At 51.5% G+C, this 24,492-nt stretch overlaps 2 protein-coding genes across 2 annotated transcripts; both read left to right on the top strand.

Annotated features, from left to right (window-relative positions):
• Positions 1-4,976: 4,976 nt before the first annotated feature.
• On the top strand, positions 4,977-12,853 carry LOC123644933 (alpha-1-antichymotrypsin-like). Its single transcript, XM_045561385.1, has 5 exons — positions 4,977-5,082; positions 7,643-8,296; positions 9,464-9,737; positions 11,215-11,365; positions 12,469-12,853. Exons 2-5 carry the CDS (start codon positions 7,660-7,662, stop codon positions 12,664-12,666), a joined length of 1,260 nt encoding a protein of 419 aa, XP_045417341.1. The 5' UTR covers positions 4,977-5,082; positions 7,643-7,659; the 3' UTR covers positions 12,667-12,853.
• A 2,168-nt stretch (positions 12,854-15,021) lies between these two features.
• On the top strand, positions 15,022-17,250 carry LOC123631407 (putative serpin A13). Its single transcript, XM_045541419.1, is given in 5 exon segments — positions 15,022-15,174; positions 15,846-15,945; positions 15,948-16,286; positions 16,289-16,443; positions 17,005-17,250. Coding segments are annotated over 5 exon segments (993 nt in total).
• The last annotated feature ends 7,242 nt before the right edge of the window (positions 17,251-24,492 follow it).

Raw genomic sequence — 24,492 nt, 5'->3', positions numbered from 1 at the left:
GAAGTAACCGGCCTAAGGTCACCCAGCAAGTAGATGTGGCCAAGCCATGATGCCAAAAAGCCTGGCTGGGTGATACCCTTCCCATGACCCCTGCCTCCCTGGGAGGAAACATTGTCCCTCTCAGCCTCACTTTCCCTGTGGAGGTGGGGCACACTCTTGCCTGGGTTCCTGCTGCTCCCCCTGGTCGAGCCCCGGAAGTACACTCTTCTCTGTTTACACCCAGGCCCAGTGTGGACCCAACCCTTCTCCTAAGAGATTTGCCTTCGCCCACCTGCACCCGGTCTGCATTTAGAACCCCAGCTGGCCCCACAGAGGCCATAACGTGCAAAACAGCAAGCAGCACCTCAATGACCGAGCTCGCAAAAGCCAAGCTTCTGATTGATTCCACACGTGTCAAGGCGACTCCAGTCTGGGGACAGTAAGAGTAACTGTCCCTTGGCTCAAGCTCCTGCTTGTCCCAGGTCCTGGGCTGAGCACACCTGATATGCACCTTTCATCTCTCCACCTTGGAGGGCGGGCACTGCAGGTCCCACTGCTGAACTCAGGTCCCGCAGGCGGGTCCCAGCCCCGCTGCTCTCTCCACTTCCTCATTCCACCGGATTCCTGACCCTTTGGAATAATAGCCTCCTGAGACCTTGGCCCTGACCTTGCCAAAGCCAGGGTGAACCTTCCAGCTCACCTTGGGCTGCCCACCGGGGTCCATTTTGAGTCAGAGGAACATGCCCACCTCTGGTCAAAGGGGAGGTGGTGACTGATGGAGACACAGCTCCCATCAGCTGAGACTCCAACCGCATAAAGAAAACAACCTTCCCTGCACAGATCCACAGACAACCAATGCCTCAAAAAAGCGTTGCCTCCTGTGAGGAGGGGTCCATGGCTAGCGCGTGCTGGGGCGCAGGCTTCAGAAATTGGAAGAAAAGATGAGTGGCAGCGGGCAGGTGAGACGTGCTCTGTGTTGTTGGGGGGATACAGCAGTGGTGAGCGCTTATACGTGGCTCTGAACAGTAGTGGCAACATGCCATGGGAAAGCGTGATCGCATGGGTTCACACAAGGGATAACACCTTGGTTACATGAGTGTGGTGACTCATGCCTCCCCCGAAGGCTGGCTAGTCGGGGGGCCGGACCAGAAGAAACACTGTGGCCGTCATCTTAGTTTGGCCTAAGAAACCTGTTGCCTATACAAATGCATTTTCCCTTACACCTCCGAAACCTGTAAGATTGTTATTTTCTCTCTCATGTTTAAGGATGGATATTTCTTCCTTTTTTAAAAAAGAAAGAGCATAGAACGGTGGTGAGAATTTTGGGTTTGGCATTGGATTGGTTTTCCCTGAGCTCCCGCAGTTCTGCCATTTAACAGCTGGGGGTATGTGGGCAAATCACATGATCGGATTTTGGAAGTTTGATCCTCCTACCTAACCTCTCCTCCTGCTGGCTGACATGGACCAGAGCTTGGTAAGAAAATTTAAGATGAAAGAAAGGACTGAGATTTATTCAATGTAATCAGAGACAGGAACTGAACAAAGAAGCAGTCAGTCCTGGCAGTGCCAGAGGATTAATAATCTGGTCGATGTTCTGCCTGTGGAAAGTGCGGCACTCGCCCCGGCCCCCCCAGAGTGGAGTCAGTGGGACTGAATGAGCGAATGGCTGTCTGACAGCCCGCTGGGGGGCCAGGAGAAGAGGGGAAGGTGGGGGGAAGCATGCAGAGGGTTTAGCAGGATCAGAAGGGCCTGGGGGATGCAGAATGCAGGAGGACAAGGCCCAGATGGCCTTGGCCCGCCCAGCTCTCCTTCCTCCCACTGTTAGTTCTCAGGATGACTGTGGAATGTGCTGAGAATGCAGCACCCTGAGATAAGGAGGGACTGTGCAGAACAACTTGGGCTTTGTCCTTGTCCTCCCTAAAACAGGCTGTCCCGCAGCACCTGCATTCAGTGATCCCAGGAGCCCCTGGGATATAAAACCCAAGGTGGAGAGCAAATCTCTCCCTACGAGGTGTCGTCTTTTGGATTTCCCTGCTGCTTCTAGCTCCCTGGGCTGAGATTATCTGCTCCTGCGTATGGTGGCTCCAATCCAGTTCCTCCCAGAACACGTCGAGGGCCTTGTCCCAGGCAGAGGCAGCTGACCCTCCAGAATAAGAAAGTACAGTGGATTCTAAAATAGAACTTATTTTGACCCCTCCTGCACATGGACGTCAGAGGTTACCAAGTGCTTTTCACAGCTCCTTCCTCATGGACAGGGGCATCTCTTCAGACCCCAGTATGCTCCTAATTTCCTTTTCTGTGCCCTTCATGGGCTCAGAAATATAGTAGGGGTACCCTGGATTCTGTGGGAAAATATTCTCAAGGGATTGCTGATGTGGGAGGCAAACAGGCTCCAGTGGTCCTGCAGCCCAGCGGCTACCAGGGAGGTGGCTACCGGGGACCCCTTTAAAGAGGAGGAGCGTGGACCTGGCAGGGTGCTACCTGGTACTAGCTTGGCTTTGCTTTTCTATGTTATAGGTCCCTGTGGGCTCATTGGGCCCTGAAGTTCACTATGACATGAGCCATCCTTGTATCAATACTGCTTGCAAAAGTGAAGGAAGGGCCAGTACCAGCGCCTGGGGTGAAGAAGACCAAGGAAGACTGTAAGAGCCCAGAGAAGAGGCTGGAGGATGGCCGGGGTTGGGTGCATGTGGACTGGCAGCATCAGTCTGGAGCTCCACGTGACAAGTGGCACCTAGGACATGTCATTGCCCCACAAGCACCCTCCGCAGTACTTGCAGAGGGTAGAGAAGTATCTGCCTCCACATTTGGTTGGAGGTTCAGGCTGAGTCAGTTCCATTTTAAAGAAAATGATGAAGCTGGGCATGTGGCACATGCCTGTAATCCCAGCTACTTGGGAGGATCGCTCAAGGCCGGAAGTTGGAGTCTGCAGTGAGTTGTGATCGCACCACTGCACCCCCGCCTGGGTGACAGAGCGAGACTTTGTCTCCTGAAGAAAAATAAAAGGAAAGAAAACAATGGCTCTCCCGAGGCTGGAAAACTTGAGAACACTCAGGTGACATGCTGGGACAAGTCGATTAGTCATCTCCAGCGTCCATTCCCTTCTGCTCTCTCATGGTAATAGAACCCCAAATTTTAGCTGGGATGTGACTACTCAATGCAGAGTCTGGACTGCATGGCACAGCCTCCCTTGCAGCTAGGCATGACCATGTGACCAAGTTCCGGCCAATGGAACACAAGCGGGAATGACATCAGCAGCATTTGGGACCTTCCTTTCAAAGGAAAGGGTGTGGCCTGCCCTTCCCCTGTGAGCTGTCTCAGGCCAGGCAAACAAACACCTAGGGATGGCACAGTGACAAGACAGAAGGAGCCTGGTTCCTGGCACAGTGGAGCCGCCACATCAACCCACTGCCTCCAACTGGAATTGCGTGAGAGAGAAATAAGCTTCCGTCGTGTTTTAGCCACCATTTCTCTGGGATTCTGTGTAACTTAAAAATATGTATTCAATTCTGAGAAGACTTGGAGGCTAAAAGGACATAAGTCATCATTTAAGGAAGGATGGGACCAAATTCTTATTGGAGTTTTGTTATTTTCAGTGCTTTATAGTCAGCCAATATTTATTAAGTACTCTAAGGACGCAGCACCATCCAAAACAGGCAAACAAAAATCCTGTCCTGGTGGAGCTAATACTTAGTATTGCATCACGTAGTCTTTATAACTACCCTGTTAGGGAACTGTTGTGGTTTGTTTGTTTTTGTTTGTTTGTTTGTTGAGACAGGGTCTCACTCTGTCACCCAGGCTAGAGTGCAGAGGTGTCACCATAGCTCCCTGCAACCTCTGACTTCTGGGCTCAAGCCATCCTCCTGCCTCAGCCTCCCGAGTAGCTGGGACTATAGTCAGAGTGCCACCATGCCTGGCTAGATTTTTTTTAGTTTTTTTCTAGAAACAGGGTCTTGCTTTTTTGCCCAGGCTGGTCTCAAACTCCTGGCCTCACGCAATCCTTCTGCCTCCGCCTCCCAAAGTGCTGGGATCACAGACGTGAGCCACCACACCTGCCCAGCAAACTGTTCTCCGCATCTCAGGCATGAGGGCGTTAAGGTTTAGGGATTCCCGCTGATTTGCATGAGGTGAGCAGTGCGTCAGCGTTCCCGGCAGGTCTGCCGCAGGCCGCAGCTAGAGCTTCCAGTGAGTCCCGCGGTTTCCAAATCTTGCTCTGTACAGAAGTCTGTCAGGAACTGTCATGGATGGGGTGTTGTAACTATGGGGTATTAAGGGGATGTTTTTCCCATGATCAAAGAAAGGAAAGGCTGGGGTTAGCTAAGAGAGAGACCTGAGGAGACCTGAGGTCAGGGAGGAGGGACAGCAGCCATCAGGGTGAACCAACAGCAGGGGCTCCACAGGACAAAGGCCAAGTCAGAGGAGGCCCCCAAAGAGAAATGGGGACCAAGGGTCCCATGACACTGTGCCCCCCAAACCTCTCCCTCCCCCTCGCTAAATGCAACTCTGGGAAGAGAGCCGGGGCCCTGAGACCAACCCCCAATCTCAGGGAAATTCTCTCTGAAATGTAGCTCAAAATGCAAATTGAGCTACAGGAAAATAGAGTCCTGTATGTTTTAAATATATCTGAGTTTGTGTATGGAGATTCCTATCACACCCACTCCCACACAGGCATCAAAGAAAAGTGACTTCGAAATGCGTTGAAACATTGGCTGGCGCCCTCTGAGTTCTGGGGGATGTTTTCCAACGTCCTTCTTTATATTTTCTGGGGTTTCCCATGTTTCTCAATGAGTACTGAATAAACAGAAAGAAAAACTAACATGATAAAGGGTGTTTTGTTTTTGTTTTACTTTTTCAGGAAAAGAAAATTGAGCTATTTCTGTAACTAGGTTGTTTGAGGAGATGTAATTACATCCATGTTACCAGAAATTATCATCTGACCATTTCCAGGCTGAGAACAAAACGCTCAGCTGTCCTGGTGGATGTTTCCCAAGCAGGGGGAGGAGTCCTTTGCGGGATAAATAAGCATTAGCGCTCTCGGACATCCAGTGGGACTCCAGGCAGCGGCTCTGGGATCCACCAGCCACGTCCAGCTGTTGGAGGCAGGTAAGCCATGATGCTTCACGCAGGGAGCGAAGGGATCTGTTTTCCCAGGATAGTTCTAGGCTGTGGCCCGAGCTTGTGGGACATGTGGGGCAGGACGGGGCCAGGAGGAGGTGTGCTCAGAGCTCTGGGCTGGGAGTCAGGGGCTGTCCTGGGTCCCCACCGATTTCCCCCCCGAGTGCCTCTTAAGCGAGTCCTGTCTCTGGGTCTGAGTTTCTGTACTTGCAAAGGGCGGAGGGCGGAGGTACCATGGGGGCCGCTGTGGTCATTTCTGCCTCTGACATTTTTGGACTCTGGTTCAACTCAGCTGTGTATCCAGCCCTCAGGGGGAAGAGGTGCTGCCCCCTGGGCTGGCACAGGGTGTGGCTCTCAGAACATGCTGCAGATGGGATTATTGCAGTGGGTCCCTCTGAGCAGAGGCAGCAGGGCCCACTGTGATTTCAGGGTCTAAATGGGGCTACCTCGGGGGGCTTCCCTTCCCCACCAAGGCACCTGGCCCAGCAGACAGACAGGCTGTGCCTTTGCCCAGCAACTGCAAAGACAGATGGCTCAGAAACAGAGCCAGTCCTCCAACTTGCCCAGACAGAACAGACAAGCCTTTTGCCCTGGAAATAATTTGGGAGAAAAATATTGTTCAATGCATTTCCAAGGAAATGGTTGCACCATCCTGAGAATAAACAAACAGTTGAGGTAACCAGGCTACCTGTGCCCTGGGCTTGTCCGAAGCCTTTGCATGGGCCTCCCCCTCCCCTCTCTCCGCTTCTCCCCTGTCCCCTCCCGCTCCCGTCTTGCCCTCCTTCCCCTCCCCCTCTGTCCGGTCCCCTCCTTCTTCCGCTCTTTTCCCTCCTTTCTCTCCCTCTCTCCTCCCCAACACCCCAGTTACCCCTTTTCTCTGAATCCTGAGACTGAGCGGATGGAGGCGGATCGTAAATAACCTGTGTGCCGCGGTCACCTTTGCACCCAGCCCTCCCAGGCCCCCCTGCAGTGGCTTGAGCCCCCCCTCTTGCCAGGGTGGAGAGGCTAGTAGGTGCCCATGGTGTGGGTGGAGAAAGATTCTCACACAGAAATTAAGGTATAAAAGTAAAAAGAGTTTATCTTCTCAGAAGGATAGAGAGAAGGAGGAAGAGAAAGAGAGAGGGGAAGGGGGAGGGAAGAGAGCAGGGGCGCGGCGGGGCACCCCAAAGGAAGAGAAGGGAGACCCAGCACTGAGGCCAAGGGGCTCGCTGATTTTAAGAGGGATGAAGAGAAGAATAAAACAGTGATGCTGTCAGTTGGTGACAAAAGCAGCAGCAAAAACTGCAAGGATGGCAAAGTCCAAGACTTGGTTCCCGCCCTCCTTGGAGAAGGGGTTATCTCGGGAGATGTGACTCTGCCCTCCAGATATGGTTGAGGCTGTAGCTCTTTCTCCTGCTGTTTACTCAGAAACTCTGTAAAAACAGATTCTCAAAAGAAAAAAAAAAACCGCAATTTTGAAAGAGAGAGATTTACATGTCTTTTCCGCCCATCTGGCTCTTTTCAGAAGTTGTGCAAAACAGAACTCCTGCAGGGCGCTGTTAGGGAGAGGACTAGTAGGATTGATCTTTAACCATTACTGGGGACACGGTGGGATTAGCTCCTTTCCTGTTGTTTTTGCAGGGCCGCCTTTACACTCCAGCTTGTGGTTTCAGGCACGAGAGGGCGGGAGGAGGTGACCCCTCTGGAACACGGCTTATGAGCCAGGCACCTTCATCACTTACCACACCTGAGCCTCTTACCGTGTCCTGCTGAGATGGGAACTGAGGTTCAGAGAGGTTCAGTCACCTGATTGCCACCACACAGTAACCACGAGTGGCCAAAATGAAATCCGAGTCCAGGTCACAGAGACTGAAGCTCACTCTGCCTTCTCCCCACCATGAGGACTTCCCAGGCTCATGGTGGAAGCAAAGACCATTTCAGGCCCCATTTTCAGGGCCACCTAAGCTCCAGGCACTGTACCAGCCACCTCTGTGCCCTCTCAGTTAACCCTCACTACGAGCAGGCGTCACATGGTCACACGTGCCATCTGGAGGCTGGGAGAGGTGCTCTGTCCTCTGACTCAGGCCAGGACTCCTTCCCTGGGTTCTGCTTCAGGAGAAGGGGCATAGGGGAAGAGGAGCCGTGTTTTCTAATCCCTCTGACTAAGGTCTGCTCACCATGCAGGAGTGGAGGAGGAGGAGACATTCTGGTTGGACAGAACCTCATCCCTGTCATCAGCCTCCAGACCTAGGAGCCAGGCAAACCTGGCTGCCCACTTGGCTCTTCCATTTGTTTGCTGTATGGCTTTGGGCAAGCCCTTTCACCTCTCTGTGCCCAGTTCCTTCCCTGGGAAAAGTGGCAACAATTGCAGTACTTACCTCAAAGGGTGGAAGGGAGCACAGAACATAATCGTGTATGCTGGGTGCCCAGGAAAGCAACTACCCAGAGGAGCTGGCAAAGCTAGCAAGAGCAGCAGCACAGGGACCGAATGCAGGCAGGGTGGGAGGCAGCGGGAGGTGGACGGTGCACCAGCTGGCCCTCGGAGACTTAATGGATCTTGTCTTTTCAGAGTGGAGAGTGGAGAAAATGGTACCCCTCCTGGCTCTGGGGCTCTTGGTGGCTGGGATCTGCCCTGCTGTCCTCGGCCACCCGGGCGGCACACTTGGCCAGGAGAGTGTGACCCTGGAAGACCAAGGCAATGGGATGCATGTGGACAATCACAGATTAGCCTCCAGCAACACAGACTTTGCCTTCAGCCTCTACAAGCAGTTGGCTTTGAAGAACCCTAAAAAGAATGTCATCTTCTCCCCACTGAGCCTCTCTGTAGCCTTGGCCTTCCTGTCCCTGGGGGCCCGCGGCACCACCCTGACGGAGCTTCTCAAAGGCCTCAAGTTCAACGTCACGGAGACCTCAGAGGTGGAAATTCACCAGAGTTTCCAGCACCTCCTGCGCACCCTCAGCCAACCCAGCAACCAGCTGCAGCTGAGCACGGGCAACGCCATGTTCATCAAAGAGCAGCTACATCTGCTGGAGAAGTTCACAGAGGACGCCAAGGGGCTGTACGCCTCCGAGGCCTTCAAAACCAACTTCCAGGACTCTGCCGCTGCCGAGAAGTTCATCAATGACTACGTAGAGAATAAAACCCAGGGGAAAATTGTAGATCTGGTCAAGGAGCTTAAAGCAGGGACAATGATGGTCCTGGTGAATTATATCTTCTTTAAAGGTGAGTGTCCGGCTTGAGGTTCAGAAGGAAATGGACATTTGGTTCTGAGTCTCTGGGCTATTTCTGCCCTGGGTCAGTGTTACTAGGCAACCCACTGTGAAGGAAGGTGCCCATGGCTTGGGGGGTGGGGGACCCGAAGACCCCGCCCTGCCCACAGGCATCGTGTTCTCCTGTGGAGGTTTCCAACTTACAGTCTGTCGTCCTAGGACATGGCTTCGGGGGAGCCCACTCGCCCTGGGTCTGAGTCAGTGTGTTGCTTTTTATTCTGATTTAAACTTGCCCAGCAAACAGAATGAAGGCTCTCTCCTTTCAGATCACTCCAAGGTTGGGCTGTGTTTGCTATTTACTGTAGCTAGAGGCAGTGTCATGGAGTTTTACCTCTGCAAAGTTAGAAGCCTAGTGGGCTCTGGAGTCTGAGTGCCTGAGAGTGAAGCCTGGGCCAGGCAGACGCAGAATCCAGGGCAAGTCTGAGCTGGATGTTCACAGTCCCTAGAGTTGGATGTGACTCGGACATGAACTGAGGACTCACAGTCAGCACCGTTTAGCCTGTGGCTTTTGGGACGTCCCATGTTCCCACCCTCTAGATGTCACAAGTGCACATGGTCCCTCCTGGCTCTGAGTTCTGCCTTCTGTTAGGGACCTCCCTGCCCCTCCCATCGTTCACAGGGATGAGCACTTGCTTCTGTCTGCACCTCGAGCTCACATGCAGAATCCAGTCTCTTTCCTCCTGTGCCCACCCAAGCCCCTCCCACAAGCCACTGATGGTCGCGTCCCTGCAATGCCAGTGACCAACAAGTGCTTATGAGACATTGTTGCTTTCAGGGAACCAGGGATGTCCCATGTCTTCCCAGGCTCCGGCTTCCCACGCGTCGTCATGCCTCTTTCCTTGCTCTCCCTGCTTCTCTCTCTCTGCACGCCACATCCCAGATTCCTGCTCATTCCTCATTTAGCACAAGTTACCAGGCTTTGGTTTCACGGCCCCCTTTCCAATCCAGGCCGCAGGGCGCTCCCTCATCCCCAGTACTTTTCCACTTACCCAGGTGTTCGTGTTAATATTTTTCCAAACTAAGGCAGGCCGTCCCCACCGGGGAAGCCGGGCAGAGCGGGAGTCGAGGCTGGACCACCCTTGCGCTCACACGGTTCTCCCACTCCTGGCTCCACTTTTAGCCAAGTGGAAGACGCCCTTTGACCCCCACGATACTTTCAAGTCAAGATTCTACTTGAGCAAGAAGAAGTGGGTGATGGTGCCCATGATGAGCATGGAGGACCTGGACATGCCCTACTTCCGGGACGAGGAGCTGTCCTGCGCGGTCGCGGAACTGATGTACACAGGCAACTCCAGCGCGCTCCTCATCCTCCCTGACACGGACAAGATGGAGGAAGTGGAAGCCAAGTTGTTCCCGGAGACCCTGAGACGGTGGAGAGACTCGCTGCAGATCAGGTGATCATCCCGGGACCCGAGCTGTCGGCTGGCCCGCCTTCCTTCCCAGCCCCCTCAGACTGCACGTCCCTCCACTTCGGGGTCTCACCACTGTCCAAGGACAGGGGCACAGTGGTCGGAGAACTCGTACAGGGACAGGTGCAGCTTGGGCTCACTGTGCCCTTTGCTATCTGTGTGGCTTTGGGCCTGATTTTTTTTCTTCTTTAAGATGATGACATCAGACAGAACAAGGGGCTGAGGCTTCCTCTGACGCTGATGTGCTCTAAGTCATGAGGCATCTCTCACACCATCTGCAGTACTCAGGCAGGGTTTCTCCTGGTCTTGACCTCTTGAAGGTAGGGGGGGACAGAGGGAATTGCGGTCAGTTGAGGGCTGAGGTGAGGTGGGCTCTGAGAGTCAGCTCTGCACTGGCTAACCGTTACACTCCTTCAGCATTTGTTAAGTGGCTAACTGAGCACCTACTATGTGCCAGGCACTGATTTAGACCCTGAGGATATATCCGTGAATAAAACACAAAACTCCCTGCCTTCATTGAACTTACTTTATATTTTGGAGAGAGAAAGAGACAATAAGTAAATATAATAAATAAGTAAATTATTTTACATGTTAGAAGGTGAGACATGGGGTTGGGGGGATAGTAGAGGAAGGTAAAAGGATCAGGAAAACTGGAACTGGAGGTGGTTTGTGAGTTTCAGCAGAATGGCCAGTAGGTGATACTTCACAGACATACTGAGGAAAAGCATTCCTGACAGAGGGAACAGCCAGTGCAAAGCCTCTGAGGTGGAGCGATGCTGGTGTGATCAAGGAAGAGCAGGGCCAGAGTGGCTGGTGCAGAGTGAGCGAGGGGAGAGTTAGAGGTCAGGGCCCCCGGGGATGGAGCAGGTTGTGTGGGGCCATGCAGACCCCTGGAAAACCTTGACCTTCCTCCTCAGTGAAGGGGAGAGCCGTAAGGAGGCTTCGAGGACCTTAGTGTTGTTTTAAAAGGATGGCCCTGGCTGCTGAGTGGAGAGCAGCCAGAGGGGCAAGTGTGGAGTCGGGGAGACCAGCCGGGACCCCCACGTGGAAACCCAGGTGGGGCCTGTGGGGGTGCTGTGGAGTGTGAGAAGCGGAGGAGTTCTGGGTGAGTCTGAGGGTGGAGACGCAGGCTGGGACATGCGGCACTGAGCTGACCAATATCAGGGGGACAAGTAAGGCAGAGCAGTCGCTTCGGCCCAGACCCTGCAGTGGGCACAGGGGTGGGGGCGGGCGGAGAGTGGGCTGGGCTCAGGCACTGGCCCGGCTGGGGCCTGGCATGTTGTTTGGCACCTTTAACACTTGCAGATGCAAATAGGTAATTCATGAATTAAGAAGAGTAAATGCAAGGGGTTAAGAAACTGAAGAAAGGATTACTTATTTCCAAGGAAAATCGTGCACCAAGGTAGGAGATAGTGGGCACCGAGCCAGCAGAGGTTCAAATATTTTTTTTCTCATTTCCTAGACGTATAGATAGCCTCTACCTGCCGAAGTTTTCCATCTCGGGTGACTATAATCTGAAAAACATACTTCCCCGGCTGGGCATTAGGAAAGTCTTCACCAGGAAGGCCGACCTGTCAGGGATCACAGGGGCCAAGAACCTCCTGCTCTCCGAGGTGAGTCTTAGACTTTGGGCGGCTTCTCCTCCGTATCTGAATTTGAATGCGGAAGGCCAGATGGACGTTTGGGTAATCTTGAATTTGTGTAAATACCTGTGTTTCTCATCACCTGATTCTCCTCCTTGGGATTCCCTGAAGCCTAGGAGAGCTGAGGTATAGTTGGGGGCTGGTCTCCACCTCCCCTGCCACATACCATGACCCGAGAACCTGTCACTGGGCAGAATCAGACAGCCGTGGACACTCTCCCATGCTCCCCTGCGTAATGTCTGCAGGACAGACAATTAAAATCCTCCACCCTCAGTTTTTTCATCTGTCAAATGGGAGTGATAGTCCTCTGCTCCTATGCAGTGGCTGGCAGGGCAGGTAACGGGAACAGGTAATAGCAGTGGTTATATGGAATTGTGATGGAAATACACTGAGAGTATGAGAGAAGACTACTCGGGCCCCCGGGGACTGCGTTACTAGAAGCAGAGTGGTCAGAGCAAAGGGGGTCGGCTGGGCTGCCCGCGGCTCTCCTCTGTATGTATGCCCACACAGAGTGCTGGGCCGGGGTCTGCACCCCGCCTCCCCAAGAGCAGGGGGATGGCCGCTGTCTGCGGGACAGCAGAGCCGGGCAGTCCGGGAACGCAAAGCCATGCAAAGTAGTTGAGAGCCCCAAGGGTGTGCAAGCTGGAGCAGGAGTGCTGGCCCTGCCAGGGAGGTGTCTGCGGCAGCTGTTTTGTGGTCGAGAGGCTGCCAGAAATTTGCTTGCAAGAAAAATGCCTTCGGTGGCCCTGGCTGCGCCTCCCGACAGGAGTGGGTGTTTTGGGGGCAACACAGGCTCTGCACTCACACGGAGAGGGACCCAGAGCAGGCCCCCCACTCTTTACCTGTACGGCTCTGGGCAGGTCACACACGGCGTCTGAGTGTCCATTTGAGCGCCGGGCACTGCGACTGTGTGAAACTGGCTGACAGGGCTGTCCGGGGCAGCAAACAAATTTACTTGCGCGGGGACATGCCGGCGGCAGATGCTCCATAAATGTCAGTCCCCTTAGCGGCACACACGCAAGCTGCTTGCCCCCGCCCACTCCTGTCTGAGTCCTGCTATGCTGTCCCCACAGGTGGTCCACAAGGCTGTACTGGACGTAGCTGAGGAGGGCACAGAAGCAGCTGCTGCCACAGGAATCAAAATGGTCCCCATGTCTGGAAGAATGGACCCGTTGTTCATTCTGAATTTCAACCGCCCCTTTCTGTTGCTCATCTACAGGAAGGACGTGAAAAACATCCTCTTTATGGGCAAAATCACAGAGTTCAAGTAAGCCTAGAGCTCCCCTCCAAGCGGCAGGGGTCCCGCCAAGAAGGCGGGAATGGAAGCCGGGCGCTGGGTCTCTGGGCATAGCCTGGATCTGTCTGCTCATCCTTGGGAAGGTGACAGTGACTGCCTGTGTGGCTCCCACATGCACACGGAGCCTCCTGACAGCAATAAACCATCTTCCTTGGACTGGACACTTTCCTTGTGCCTTTCTGTGCTGACTGCCGGACTCTGTGTCCCCAAGGATGCCTGTGCCCCGAAGCCAAGCCCCCTGACTCCCACACAGGCTCAGTCCCACCCCAGGCTCTGGGCCCCTCTGTCTTCAGCTGCAGCAGCCTGGCCAGGACCCCGTAAGCTTGCAGCCAAGCTCACTCGGACCCCGGGCCCACGACTGGAGGGGACCTTGCTGTCCTAGGGCTGATTCCTGCCTCCAGGGGCTACTTGGTGGCCGGTTTCAGTTTTCCTCTTTCCCTCCCCCAGGGCCCAGGCTCTGCCCACCTGCTGACCCTGGCAGGGGCTCCAAGCCCTGACCACACCTGGCACAGCCCCTGAAGCCCTCACTCCTGCAGCTCAGCAGGGCTTTATGGTGGGATCTCTCCTTTTTGCCCCCCAGCTCCCCCACCAGTTCCTAGTCCTCACCCTGACAATCTCCCTGGGCAACCAGAACGCGGAGCGTCAAATGCACAGTGGCAGCGAGTGTAGCCCTGCAGCCATTCATTTAACTGATGCATCGGAGACCTTGTGATCTCTAGGGACAACAAAGACAATGATAGGGTTGACAACAACTGAATAGTTGAGACCTTTATGCCAGACAGTCTGCTAAGGTCCCTCCTTGAAATAACCCATTTAATCCCCACGATGACCCTATGAGATAGACAATATCAGTGGTCTCATTTTGTAGATGAGGAAACGAAGGCACAGAGAGGCTTGGCAATTTTCCAACACCACAGAGCTAGTAATTATTGCCAGCAGATGTTATCCCAACCTGCCTGACACCCGAGGAGCACTTTGAACCACAAAGTGATTCCACTCATTGAGATTTTCACAGTGTCCCCTCAGGGCACAGACAATCTGATGGGCAAATAGATGATGAAACAAGGCTCTGGGAGCTGAGAGGAGAGCATCAAACTCAGTCTGGGAAGCCAGGGAAGACTTCTTGGAGGTGGTGACTTCTGTGCTGAGATCAGAGGAGGAATAGAAGGTGGTCAGGTGAACAGAGAAGAGAAACTTCAGGCAGGAGAAAGAGCAATGGTGGCATTTTGGAGAAACTGAAAGAAGTTGAGTAGCTCTGGGGCAGGAAGCAGAAGGGCTGGGAGGAAGAAGAGACAGAATCTCGGGCCTGGCTGCTGCCAAGCATTGCAGGAGCCACAGGGGCTTTAAAGGTGTTTGAACAGAGAGGAGATGCAAGCAGACTTGCCCACTGGAAAACGCACTCTGGCTGCTGAGTACAGAAGCGATGATTCAGGGCCCAGGACAAGGATGCACGCTGGACATCCAGGGGCTGTTGCTGGAACTGGGGCAAAAGCAAGTCACAGCTGGGAGGGAGCACAGGGTTGTTCTGTCCCCAGGCTGTGAGAAGCATGCACGCGGCTGTGGGTGGATGTGGGGAGGAAGGGAGAATAAGCCATGGCAGACTTCAAGGCTATGTTCATTCAGTGAATAAATGTTAACTCTAATAAGGGAATGAAGGCACAAACTTTTCAACAAAGCCAAGATAGGACGGGCATGGTGGCTCACACCTGTAATCCTAGCACTTTGGGAGGCTGAGGCAGGAGGATCATTTGAGCCCAGGTTTTTGAGGCTGCAGTGAGTTATGATGGCATCGCTGCACTCCAGCCTGGGCAACAGAGTGAGACTGTTGCAGGGGGAGCTGGGAAGGGTCCGGTGTGAGGTCCCAGAGAGCCAGAGAAATGCCCGTGTTCCAGGGGGAAGGCTGAAGCCCTAGATTGAAGTTCTCGAAGGGTAGCCCACTGGCCGTTTATTGTTTCAATAAATATTGGCTCAGTGTCCACTCTGTCCTGAGCACTAGGAATTGAGCAATGTGTGACACAGACAGAATATCTGTCCTCATGGAGCTTACCTTCTGGTGCAGGAACCAGACAAACCTGTCCTGTCATCCCACGGGCATCAGAAAAATTCGGCAGTGTCGAGGTGACAAGGGCAGAGTTGGGGCCTCTCTGGGAAGGTGACTTTTAAGCAGAGAACTACATGAAGGGAGGAAGTGAGCAGTGGAGAGGGCTGGGACAAGGCTGTTATGGGCAGCTACCAGCAAGTGCAAAGGTCCTGAGGCAGGAATAAGCTTGGTATGTTCTAGAATAGCAAGAAGGCCAGGGAGGTTGAGGCAGAGGGAGGGAGGGGAAGGATGGTCAGAGGCGGGGCCAGAAAGGTTGGCAAGGGCCAGGCCCTGCAGGGGCTCCTAAGGTGTGGTGAGGAGTGTAGGACTTCCCGCAAATGTGACAGGGCCATGGGAGGCCTCCAGCAGGGAGTGAATGAGTCTGACTTACCTTCTACAAGGGTCATGATGGCTCCTTAAGTGGAGGCCTGGTGAGTCGGAACCACTAGAGGGGAGGCCTCAAGTCCTCTGGGGAAATAACAAGTGCCACTTTCTGGGGACCCTCTGTGCCAGGTCCTGGGCTGGGTCTGCTCTGTGCAGGATTGCTTCGATCTGCCACAACCCTGCGGCGTGGAGATTCTCAGCACCACACACAGAGCGGAAGCCGCAGTCCTGGGAGGTCAAGTGACTTGCCTAAGGTTGCTGGGCTCCTATGAGCAGAGCCTCGTGCTGAGCCCAAGTCACCCGGACTCCTCTCCGTACCAAGAGGCCCCTCCCGCCCCTCCCCTCCTCATGAGCTCCCTCCAAGTCCAAGACCAGGGATGAGAAATGGGGCTCAGACGGGCGAAGCGAACAGCCCAAGGTCACGCAGATCTGGGGTCCGCTGGAGCCAGGATTCCAAGAGGGTTCTTGCTGGAGGAGGGCTCTGAGTTTGTCAGGTGAGACCCACTCTCTGTGTGTGAGCAGGACTCAGGGCAGGTGGGGAGGAGGGGACACGCTGGGAGCCCCCAGGAGAGGCAGAGGGAGCCTGGGAAGCACTTGCATGGCGCCAGGCCCAGAGCAGACACTCTGTGAATATCGTGTATTATTACTATTATTGTTGTTGTTGTCTTCCATGCCACTGCTGCTTTCAGACAGGGACCCTAAAGGAAGCAGGCCCTTGGTGGTGGCTACTGGTCAGTGCACTCATGGCTGAGGCTCATTGTCTAGCCCTGGTTGACCAAGAAGATTCTGATCTCACTCCAACCCCCAGGACAGCACTCGCAGGCCTGCCCTGCAGTGCCACAGAATTTCTGTGAACAACATAGACTTTGCCTTCGGTCTCTACAGACAGCTGGCTTTGGACACCCGGGAAGAGAACGTTCTCTTCTCCCGGGCGAGCATCTCCTTGGCCATGGCCATGCTTTCCCTGGGGGCCCAGTGGCCAGCAGGACCCAAACCCTGGACCCTGGGGTTCAACCTCACCTCAGTGCTCGAGGCAGAGATCCAGGAGGGCTTCCAGGACCTTCTGCTCAGGCTCCCCGTGCAGGGCCCCTGGCTCCTCCTGACCACTGGCCAGCGCAGACTCAGAGGCCTGTGCCCAGGGGCATCCAGAGCCTGGTGGATGCCCCCAAACACATCAATGGATACATAGAGAACCAAACGCAAGGGAAGTTTGGGGCCTGGGTGGAGGACCTCAGCAATGAATCCACAGCAGTTCTGGTGGACCACATGTTCCTCAGAGCTAAGAGGGTGTGGATCCAATGTGTATGTCCTTCCCAGAACCCAGGCTCCAACCACACCCCAGCTCCCACCCCTCAGCACCTGGGAAGCCTCCCCAACTGACTGAGATATAGAAAACACTCAGTAAGTGTATGCCCCTGAATCCTTGATGTCTTTGCTTGAATGCCTCCAGCAACATGGAACTCATCACCTCTCCATTTTAATGCTATATCTTGAGTTTGTTTTTAAAGAAGAATTTTTCAAACTTCAGCATGCCTAAGAACTTCCTAGAGAGCTTGTTAAAATGCAGGTATCCTGCACCTACCAGAAGTGATTCTCACTTGACCTTGCCATTGAAGAAGCCCCTCTTCCTTGCCCTCACAGCCAATTCTGCTAACAGAGGGCTGCGGTCTCCACTTTGAGTAATCTTTAGGCCACCACTGAATTAAAGAGCATGAACTCCCTTCCTCTGGCAGGTCCCAGGAGGATTGGAGCAGGAAGAGTCCTGGAGCAGGGAGTCCTTTGTTTTTTCCAAAAAGCTAGTAGGCGTTGTGTTCCCACCATTGTTAATGCCTGATCGGGTTTTAATAGCCAGGTCGTACTGACCCCGCAGTGGCTCAGAAGCTGCTGCTGCCACCAGCGTCCAGCCCACTCCCAGTTCTCGCCCAGACCTTGACCTCCCCCACCCCAGGCACTGAGTCGTTGGCCCTTCCTTGTGATGGCTTTGCGGGCAGAGATGGGAAGCACGCTTTTTCTGGGGAAGACTGTAAACCCACTGGGATAATCTCCCCTCGGACATGCTGGACGACTCAGAGGGAACAGAACAGGAGAAACTAACCGGGAGACCGAGTTAGCACTCACCCTGGTGACATCCCCGAGCTACCTGGGATCCAGTTTTTTCATCTGGAAGTGAGATGGGAAATATTTTGAAGTGGTACTGATGGCCGATACCATTGTCTGAGCTCATGCAGCCATGAAAACAGCCGCTGGCCCCCACGCTGCAGAATTATGCTGCAGAAATTATGAACACCCTGGCCCTTTTGGGGTGAAGACAGTAAAGGCAACCAAGGCTGTGCCCACTGCACACGGGCAACAGCTCCCACGGAGTGACTGTGTGTCAGGCACTTTATGTTTTATCTCATTTTAAAATGACTTCCCACAGCAACCCAACAAGATTAAGTAATAGGTTGAACCATATGGAATTGCTTATATTTGGCCTTTTTTTAACCTACCAAAAAAAGGCAACTTCTTAAGGGTTCAACCTAACATCATTGCTCCCTTTCCATAGCTGAGGGTGGGAGAATTAGGAGCCATGGTCCAGCTCACTCCGCCAGCCAGCGGCAGAGCTGGAAGGCAGTCTCCTCCGTTCTGCTGCATCGCTGATCCTCGCACTTGACTGTGAGGATGACTTCCCTGTGGATCGTGTTAAATTGCACAGGTCTGGGATGGGGCCTGCGGGCCTGCCTTCCCCGCAGGGCCCAGTGATGCTGAGGCTGCTGGTGCAGGGACCGCGCTTGGAGCAGTGGGTACTAGATGCTGTCGTCCCCGGGACCCCAGGAGGGGTTAGGTTGGTGTGGCCAGCAGGGCAGAGGAGAGGCTGAGCAAAATTTGGGCAGCACCTTTTGGAAGCCTGCAGACAGGTCACCTATTAACAAGTAAAGTGGGGAAAACAAGTGTCCTAGAGACTTTGCCCATTCTAGGCACAAAGTGGGTGTCTGCAACTGTCGGTGGGTTATCCTCCATGTTAGTTGCTGCAGCTGTGGCCCTGGCTGTCAGCTGGCCCATAGTCCTGGGTCTCCAACTGCGCAGAAGAGGGGGAGCCACTCAGGCTTTGGGGCCAGACACACCCGAGACCAAATCCCACAGCTGCAGCCGGGCGCGGTGGCTCACACCTATAATCCTAGCACTCTGGGAGGCCAAGGCGGGAGGATTGTTTGAGCTCAGGAGTTCGAGGCCAGCCTGAGCAAGAGCAAGACCCCATCTCTACTAAAAATAGAAAGAAATTAGCCAGACAACTAAAAATAGAAAAAATTAGCCGGGCGTGGTGGCATGCCTGTAGTCCCAGCTACCCAGGAGGCTGAGGCAAAAGGATCGCTTGAGCCCAGGAGTTTGAGGTTGCTGTGAGCTAGGCTGATGCCACGGCACTCACTCTAGCCCGGGCAACAGAGTGAGACTCTGTCTCAAACAAATAAATAAATAAATAAATATAAAATATCCCACAGCTGGTACAAAGCAGGTCCACTGTGCACTGGTTGCCAACCTGACTGAGTCTGGTGAGACCCACGCACGAGTTATATGCAGTGGGATTATTACGGATACAGGCAGCAAGGCCAGCAGAAGTCTAGGCACCATTGCAAGCTGGTCCCCCAAGGCTCAGGAAACCTGCCCAGGACACATGGGGTCTCATTTGTGTGTGCCCCCTTGCTCCACAGTTGAGGGACCCCAGAAAAAAGCCCCGACTGCCGCCTGGGTTTTATACCCCAAGGGCAACACGACATGCTGGGCTAGGACAGCTGAAGAAACTCAGGAGCAGAGAGGCCAAGTAACTTCCTTCTCTGAATGCCCCAGATGGAAGTGACATCTGCCCCCTGGAATCTCACAGAACCCTCCACATGCCTCCGGATCCCTGAGCCCTCTGTCCTGTGCATTTTGGTTTTGCTGTTGTGCCTCTCATTTCTGCAAGAGACCAGACTGTGTCTAAGCCAGTTCTGGATCTTTCAGGACTCCAGGGAAGTGGCTGGGCCATGAGTGGGTGGTCAGGGTCTGGCTGGCTGGAAGCCCCAACACACCTGGGCTGTTCCAACATCAGGAGCAGAGAACAGAGACAGAGGGAGAGGAGTGTTAAGACAAAGTCATTCCCTGTCTTACACACACACACACACACACACACACACACGCACATGGCAGGCTGGGGCAAGAGGGAGAGCAGAGCCCCGGGGACATGGCAGAGAAAGGCAGCAGGGAGACAGGAGGGAAAATTTCACAGACCCCCAAAGCAGAGCAGCAGAAATTGCTTCCAGAGGCAGTTTGGAGCTGGCCCCCTGGCCCCTGCAGCCCTGTCACTTAGCAGGTCTAGAGGTCCCCTTGCAGCTGCCAGGACCGAGAGAAGGGAGGGCGGTCAGGGCAGACAGGGCGTGCTGGAGAAAATCTCACCAAACCAGGCTTGGCATCCGGGCCTCTGGCGGCCCTGAGCTGGGGGAAGGGAGGGCAGAGAAAAGTGGTCCAATATGGTCGTCCGCTCGCACCCCAGATGCCTGTCTGCTCGTTAGAGAGGCCGGGTGGGTAACCTGAGAGCCTCGAAGGTGTGGCCCCCAAGACCAGCAGGCTCTCTGCTCTGCACAAGGGGGCTCTGTCTGCTGGGTCCTGGGTTGGCAAAACCGAACACAGAAAGCTGGAAAGCTGCTCTGGAGGAAATGCATCATGAAGCAAGGCGACCCAGCCGAACTTCTCTCTCTCTCTTTTTTCTTTTATTGTAGTAAGAACATTTAACATGGATCTACGCTTTAACAAATTTTTAAGTGCTCAGTACAGTATGGTTAACGCTATAGGCACAATACTGTACAGCTTATCTCTAGAATTTATTCATCTTGTATAACTGAAATTTTGTGTCTGTTGAATAAAAACTCATTTCCCCTCCCTCCAGTGCCTGGCAGCCACTCTTCTCTCTGCTTCTGTGACTTTGGCTATTTCAGATGCCTCATAAGAGTGGAATCCTACAGTACTTGTCCTGTGACTGGCTAGTTTCCTCCAGCAAAATGTCCCCCAGTTCCATTCAGGTTGTCACATATTTCAGAATTTCCTTCTTTTTTAAGGCTGAGTGATATTCCATTGAACATATATAGTGAAAAGACAACCTGCAGAATGGGAGAAAATGTTTGCAAACCACATATCCACATTTTAATATCAAAAATACATAAGGAACTTCTACAACTCAATAGCAAAAAGCAAACAACCTGGTTAAAAAGTGGGCAAAGAACTTAAATAGACATTTCTCCAAGGAAGGCATACAAATGGTCAACAGATATATGAAAAGATGCTCAACATCACTAACACCAGGGAACTACACATCAAACCACAGAGATATCACCTTGTTAGGATGGACAATATCAGAAAGACAAAAGAAAGCAAGTGTTGGTGAGGTTGTGAAGAAATCGGAGCCCTAGTGCACTGGTGGTGGGAACGGAAAATGGGCACTGCTGTAAAGAACAGGATGACAGTTCCTCAAAGATTAAAAATAAAACTGCCATATGATCCTGCAATGCCACTTCTGAGTGTTTACCCAAAAAATTCAAAGCCGGATCTCAGAGAGCGCTTTGCTCTCCCGTGTTCACCAGAGCATCGTTCACAAGAGCCAAGACTCAGGAACGAACTTCCTCCCATTCTTCCTCTTTTTCAGTCTCCCTCCTCTGTCAGAGAGGGGAAGACTCCCAGGAGCACCTACCCCTGGGTGTTCAAAAGCTTCTTCTCCAAGGTGAGGACCACGGAGCACTATCTGGCAGAGGGGGCAGGCGGGGGGCACTCGGCGTCCCCGCCCTGCTCCAAGCTGGGTGGCTCTGCTCCCTGCTGTTGGGGTAAGATTTCAACTGAGGAAAAGGGGTGAGCTGCTAAAACACTTAAAATTTAAACCATTCCTAATGACTATATTCTGTAACTTACTATTTCCACAGACAGGAGAAAGTGGCTGTTAATGTCCCAAGGCCTCGTGGCAACTGGATAAGAACCCAGCGTGGGCACACGGGCCTCTGGGTCCTCTCTGGAATGCTGCCCCTCTCTAGCTCTGTAACCTTGGGCAAGTCGCTGACTGGCCCCATATCCGTCCCTTGTGGATGGGAAAATGTAGCCAGAAGGCTCTAGCTGCTGTGACCTGGGCCGGGGGCCCTGCAGACCTCATTCTGGTCTTAGCTCAGCCATGGACACCTCCGTTCCTTCCTCTCACTCACCCACTGTCTCCACGTGTGCTCAGCAAGGACATGGGTCTAAAACAAGGCTCCCCACCTTGGCTGCACAGTGAAATCCTCTGGGAGGTTTTTAAGTGATGTTGACTCCCAGGCCTCACTGACATCACTGGTCTGGAGCAGGCCTGGGCGTCAGTGTTTTTGTAAGTTCCCTGGTGATTCTCTCGGGTAACCGGGCCTGAGAACCACTGCCCCAGATAATATTAAGCCCCATCCAGTTCTAAAACTCTGTGGCTGGTCTCAGCATTATTCCAAAAATCTCTAATAAAGCACCTAGTATGTTTGGAGCACAGTGTTAGGTTCCCCGCCCAGAAATGTTTTTATTCATTTCACTGTCTGGGAAATGCCTGATGTGGCTTAAACTGGGAGTTTTCAAATAAGCTGCTTTTCTGTGCCTGATATTAAACTACCTCCATCTTGCCGACTTTCAAATAAACTAACTCTATAAACAGTAACCTATAGCTCAAGTTCTTTGCCCCACAGTCTACACAGGTTAGATGAGGGAAAGAAAATGTCTTTGGGGCTAGGCACGGTGGCTCACACCTATAATCCTAGCACTCTGGGAGCTGAGGTGGGAGGATCACTTGAGGCCCAGAGTTTGAGACCAGTGTGAGCAAGAGCATGACCCATCTCTACAAAAAATAGAAAAATTAGTTGGGCATGCTGGTACATGCTGGTAGTCCCAGCTATTTGGGAGGCTGAGGCAGGAGGATCACCTGAGCCCAGGAGTTTGAGGTTATAATAAGCTATGATGACACCACTGCACTCCAGCCCAGGCAACAGAGTGAGACCCTGTCTGAAAAAAAAAAAAAAAAAAAAGAAAGAAAGAAAAAAAAAAGAAAAAGAAAGGAAATGTCTTTGGGCAACTCTAACTTACTCTTATGTTGACATTGGGTCACACCTATTCGACTCTATCTTTGCCTCCAATTTAATAAATTTTTTTCTTTTCATTCTGTGTTCATGGAGTCGATTTAATAATTTTAAAAAAGGAGTTAGAGAGATTAAGAACTTTCACATATGCAAAAAAAGAGAAGGAAGAGAAAGAAGGAAAAGGAGAATAAGAAAAAGAAGAGAGAAAGAGGAGGAGGAGGATCAGGAAGAAGAAAAAGAAAGAAGGAAACAAGAACTTCTTTGTATGCAATAGCAAAGATGATGGCAAATATAATATTCAAGTCCAAACTCAAGAACTATGCAAGCTCTGCGTGGAGAGAAAGTGCTGAAGAACATATAGACTTGAACAAATAGAAAAGCACATCATGGGTTTGGGTAGGAAAGTTCAGCATCATAAAGATGTCAGTTCTTCCTGAGTTAGGATATAAATACAACAGGAACTCAATAAAACAACAATAGGGATTCTCTGTCTTACAGACACACACACACACACACACACACACACACACGAGGGCAGGCTGGAGCAAGAAAGAAACAAGATGATTTTAACTAAACAAGATGATTCTAAAATGCATATGAAGCAATAAGTAACCAAGAATAGTCAGTAAAATTCTGATAAAAATAAAGACTACTGAAGGAGGACTAGCCCTATAAGATATGAAAACATATTCTAAAACCCTACTGATAAACTATAAATAATAAAAGTATATTTTATTAATTATAAAACAGATAATTAAAACCATATGGTATGTGAATAGAAATACTGATCAATGGAACAAAAATAACAAATCTGTAAATAGTCCCAAACACATAACAGAATTTAGAATATGATAAAGAAGGTATTTCAAATCAGTAGAGAAAAAGTGGATTGGTCATGAAATAGGGCTGAGAGAACAACATTGTCATCTGGAAATTAAAAAATGGACCCGCGATTCTTGTAAGTAATCATTGGCGCTGTTCACGAGTATTTCAGTTCTCCTCCCCTTCTGAGCACGTGATTTGCCTTGATGATTGAACTGTGAGCAGAGCGCGTCTCTTCTAGGAGGGAGCCTTTAGCAGCCAGGGTGCGATTCACCACCTCTCTATGCCTCTGCTGCAGCGACCGGCAATGTTCCCAGTGATGTGCTCGGTCAGCCTGGGTCCCTGAGCCTCCTGCTAATCAGAAGCAGATGCGTAACATGAGTAGGCAATTGGTCTTTGCTGGTTTCAACTGTTGAGACATATAGGTTCTTTGTTACTGCAGCAGACATCATCTTAGTCTAACTGATGCATTCACAGCACACACCAGGATAAATCTCAGGCATCAAAGACTTAAATATGAAAAACGAAACCTAAAAGTACTAGAAGAAATCATGAGAGAACTATTTAAAACCTTGGTATAGGAAATGTCTACAAAATAAAACCCAAAAGGCATCTTTTCAAAGATTAATAAGTTCAAATAATTAACAAAAATTCTGCATGACAAAAACTACTGTAAACAGAGTCAAAATAGAAGGGAAAACCAGGGGGTATACGTACAGCTTATAGAAAGAGTTTATCTAAAGAGTTTCTAAGACTTTTTCAATTAGAAAAAGACCAATAACCAAATATGAAAAGGACAAAAAATATTACTTGATTGTTCCTAATAAAGCAAATTAACTTGGCTCTTAAATGTATAAAAATGTACTCAACCTCACTTAGGTTAAGAGAAACACAAACTAAAACTACAAATGAAAGCCCTGTTTCACCTGTCAGATGGATGAGGATCAAAAGAATTGATTCTGTATTGATAAAAGTGTGGGAAACACGGACTCTCATATATTCCTAGGCAAATATAATTTGGAGCAGCCTCTATGGAGGAATACCTGATACTATCTCTCAAAATTATAAGTGCACATACCCTTTGGCCTGGAAATTCCATTTCTAGGCATTTGTCCTGTAGGTATATTTATACGGGTGAGAAATGACACATATACAAAGTTATTCATTGCAGCATCATTTTAAATTGAAAAAAAAGGAATTGTGAAAGAGAAAGAAAAAGAAAAGAAGACAACCCAAATACTCATCAATAAACAACTGTTTATATAAATACCAGTCCATGCATATAATGAAATATGATGCAGATGAAAAGAATGAGTGAGCCCTCTGTGATTCTTTGTGGCCTGATAAGGAAAGGTCACCAAAATATATTAAGTACACAGAAAGAGCAAGGTGCAGAACAGGGTGAATATTATGCTACCTTTTATATATAAAT

The sequence above is a fragment of the Lemur catta genome, chromosome 1 (genome assembly GCF_020740605.2).
Source record: "Lemur catta isolate mLemCat1 chromosome 1, mLemCat1.pri, whole genome shotgun sequence".
NCBI lineage: Eukaryota > Metazoa > Chordata > Mammalia > Primates > Lemuridae > Lemur > Lemur catta.
This window is presented reverse-complemented; position numbering and strand designations above follow the sequence as displayed.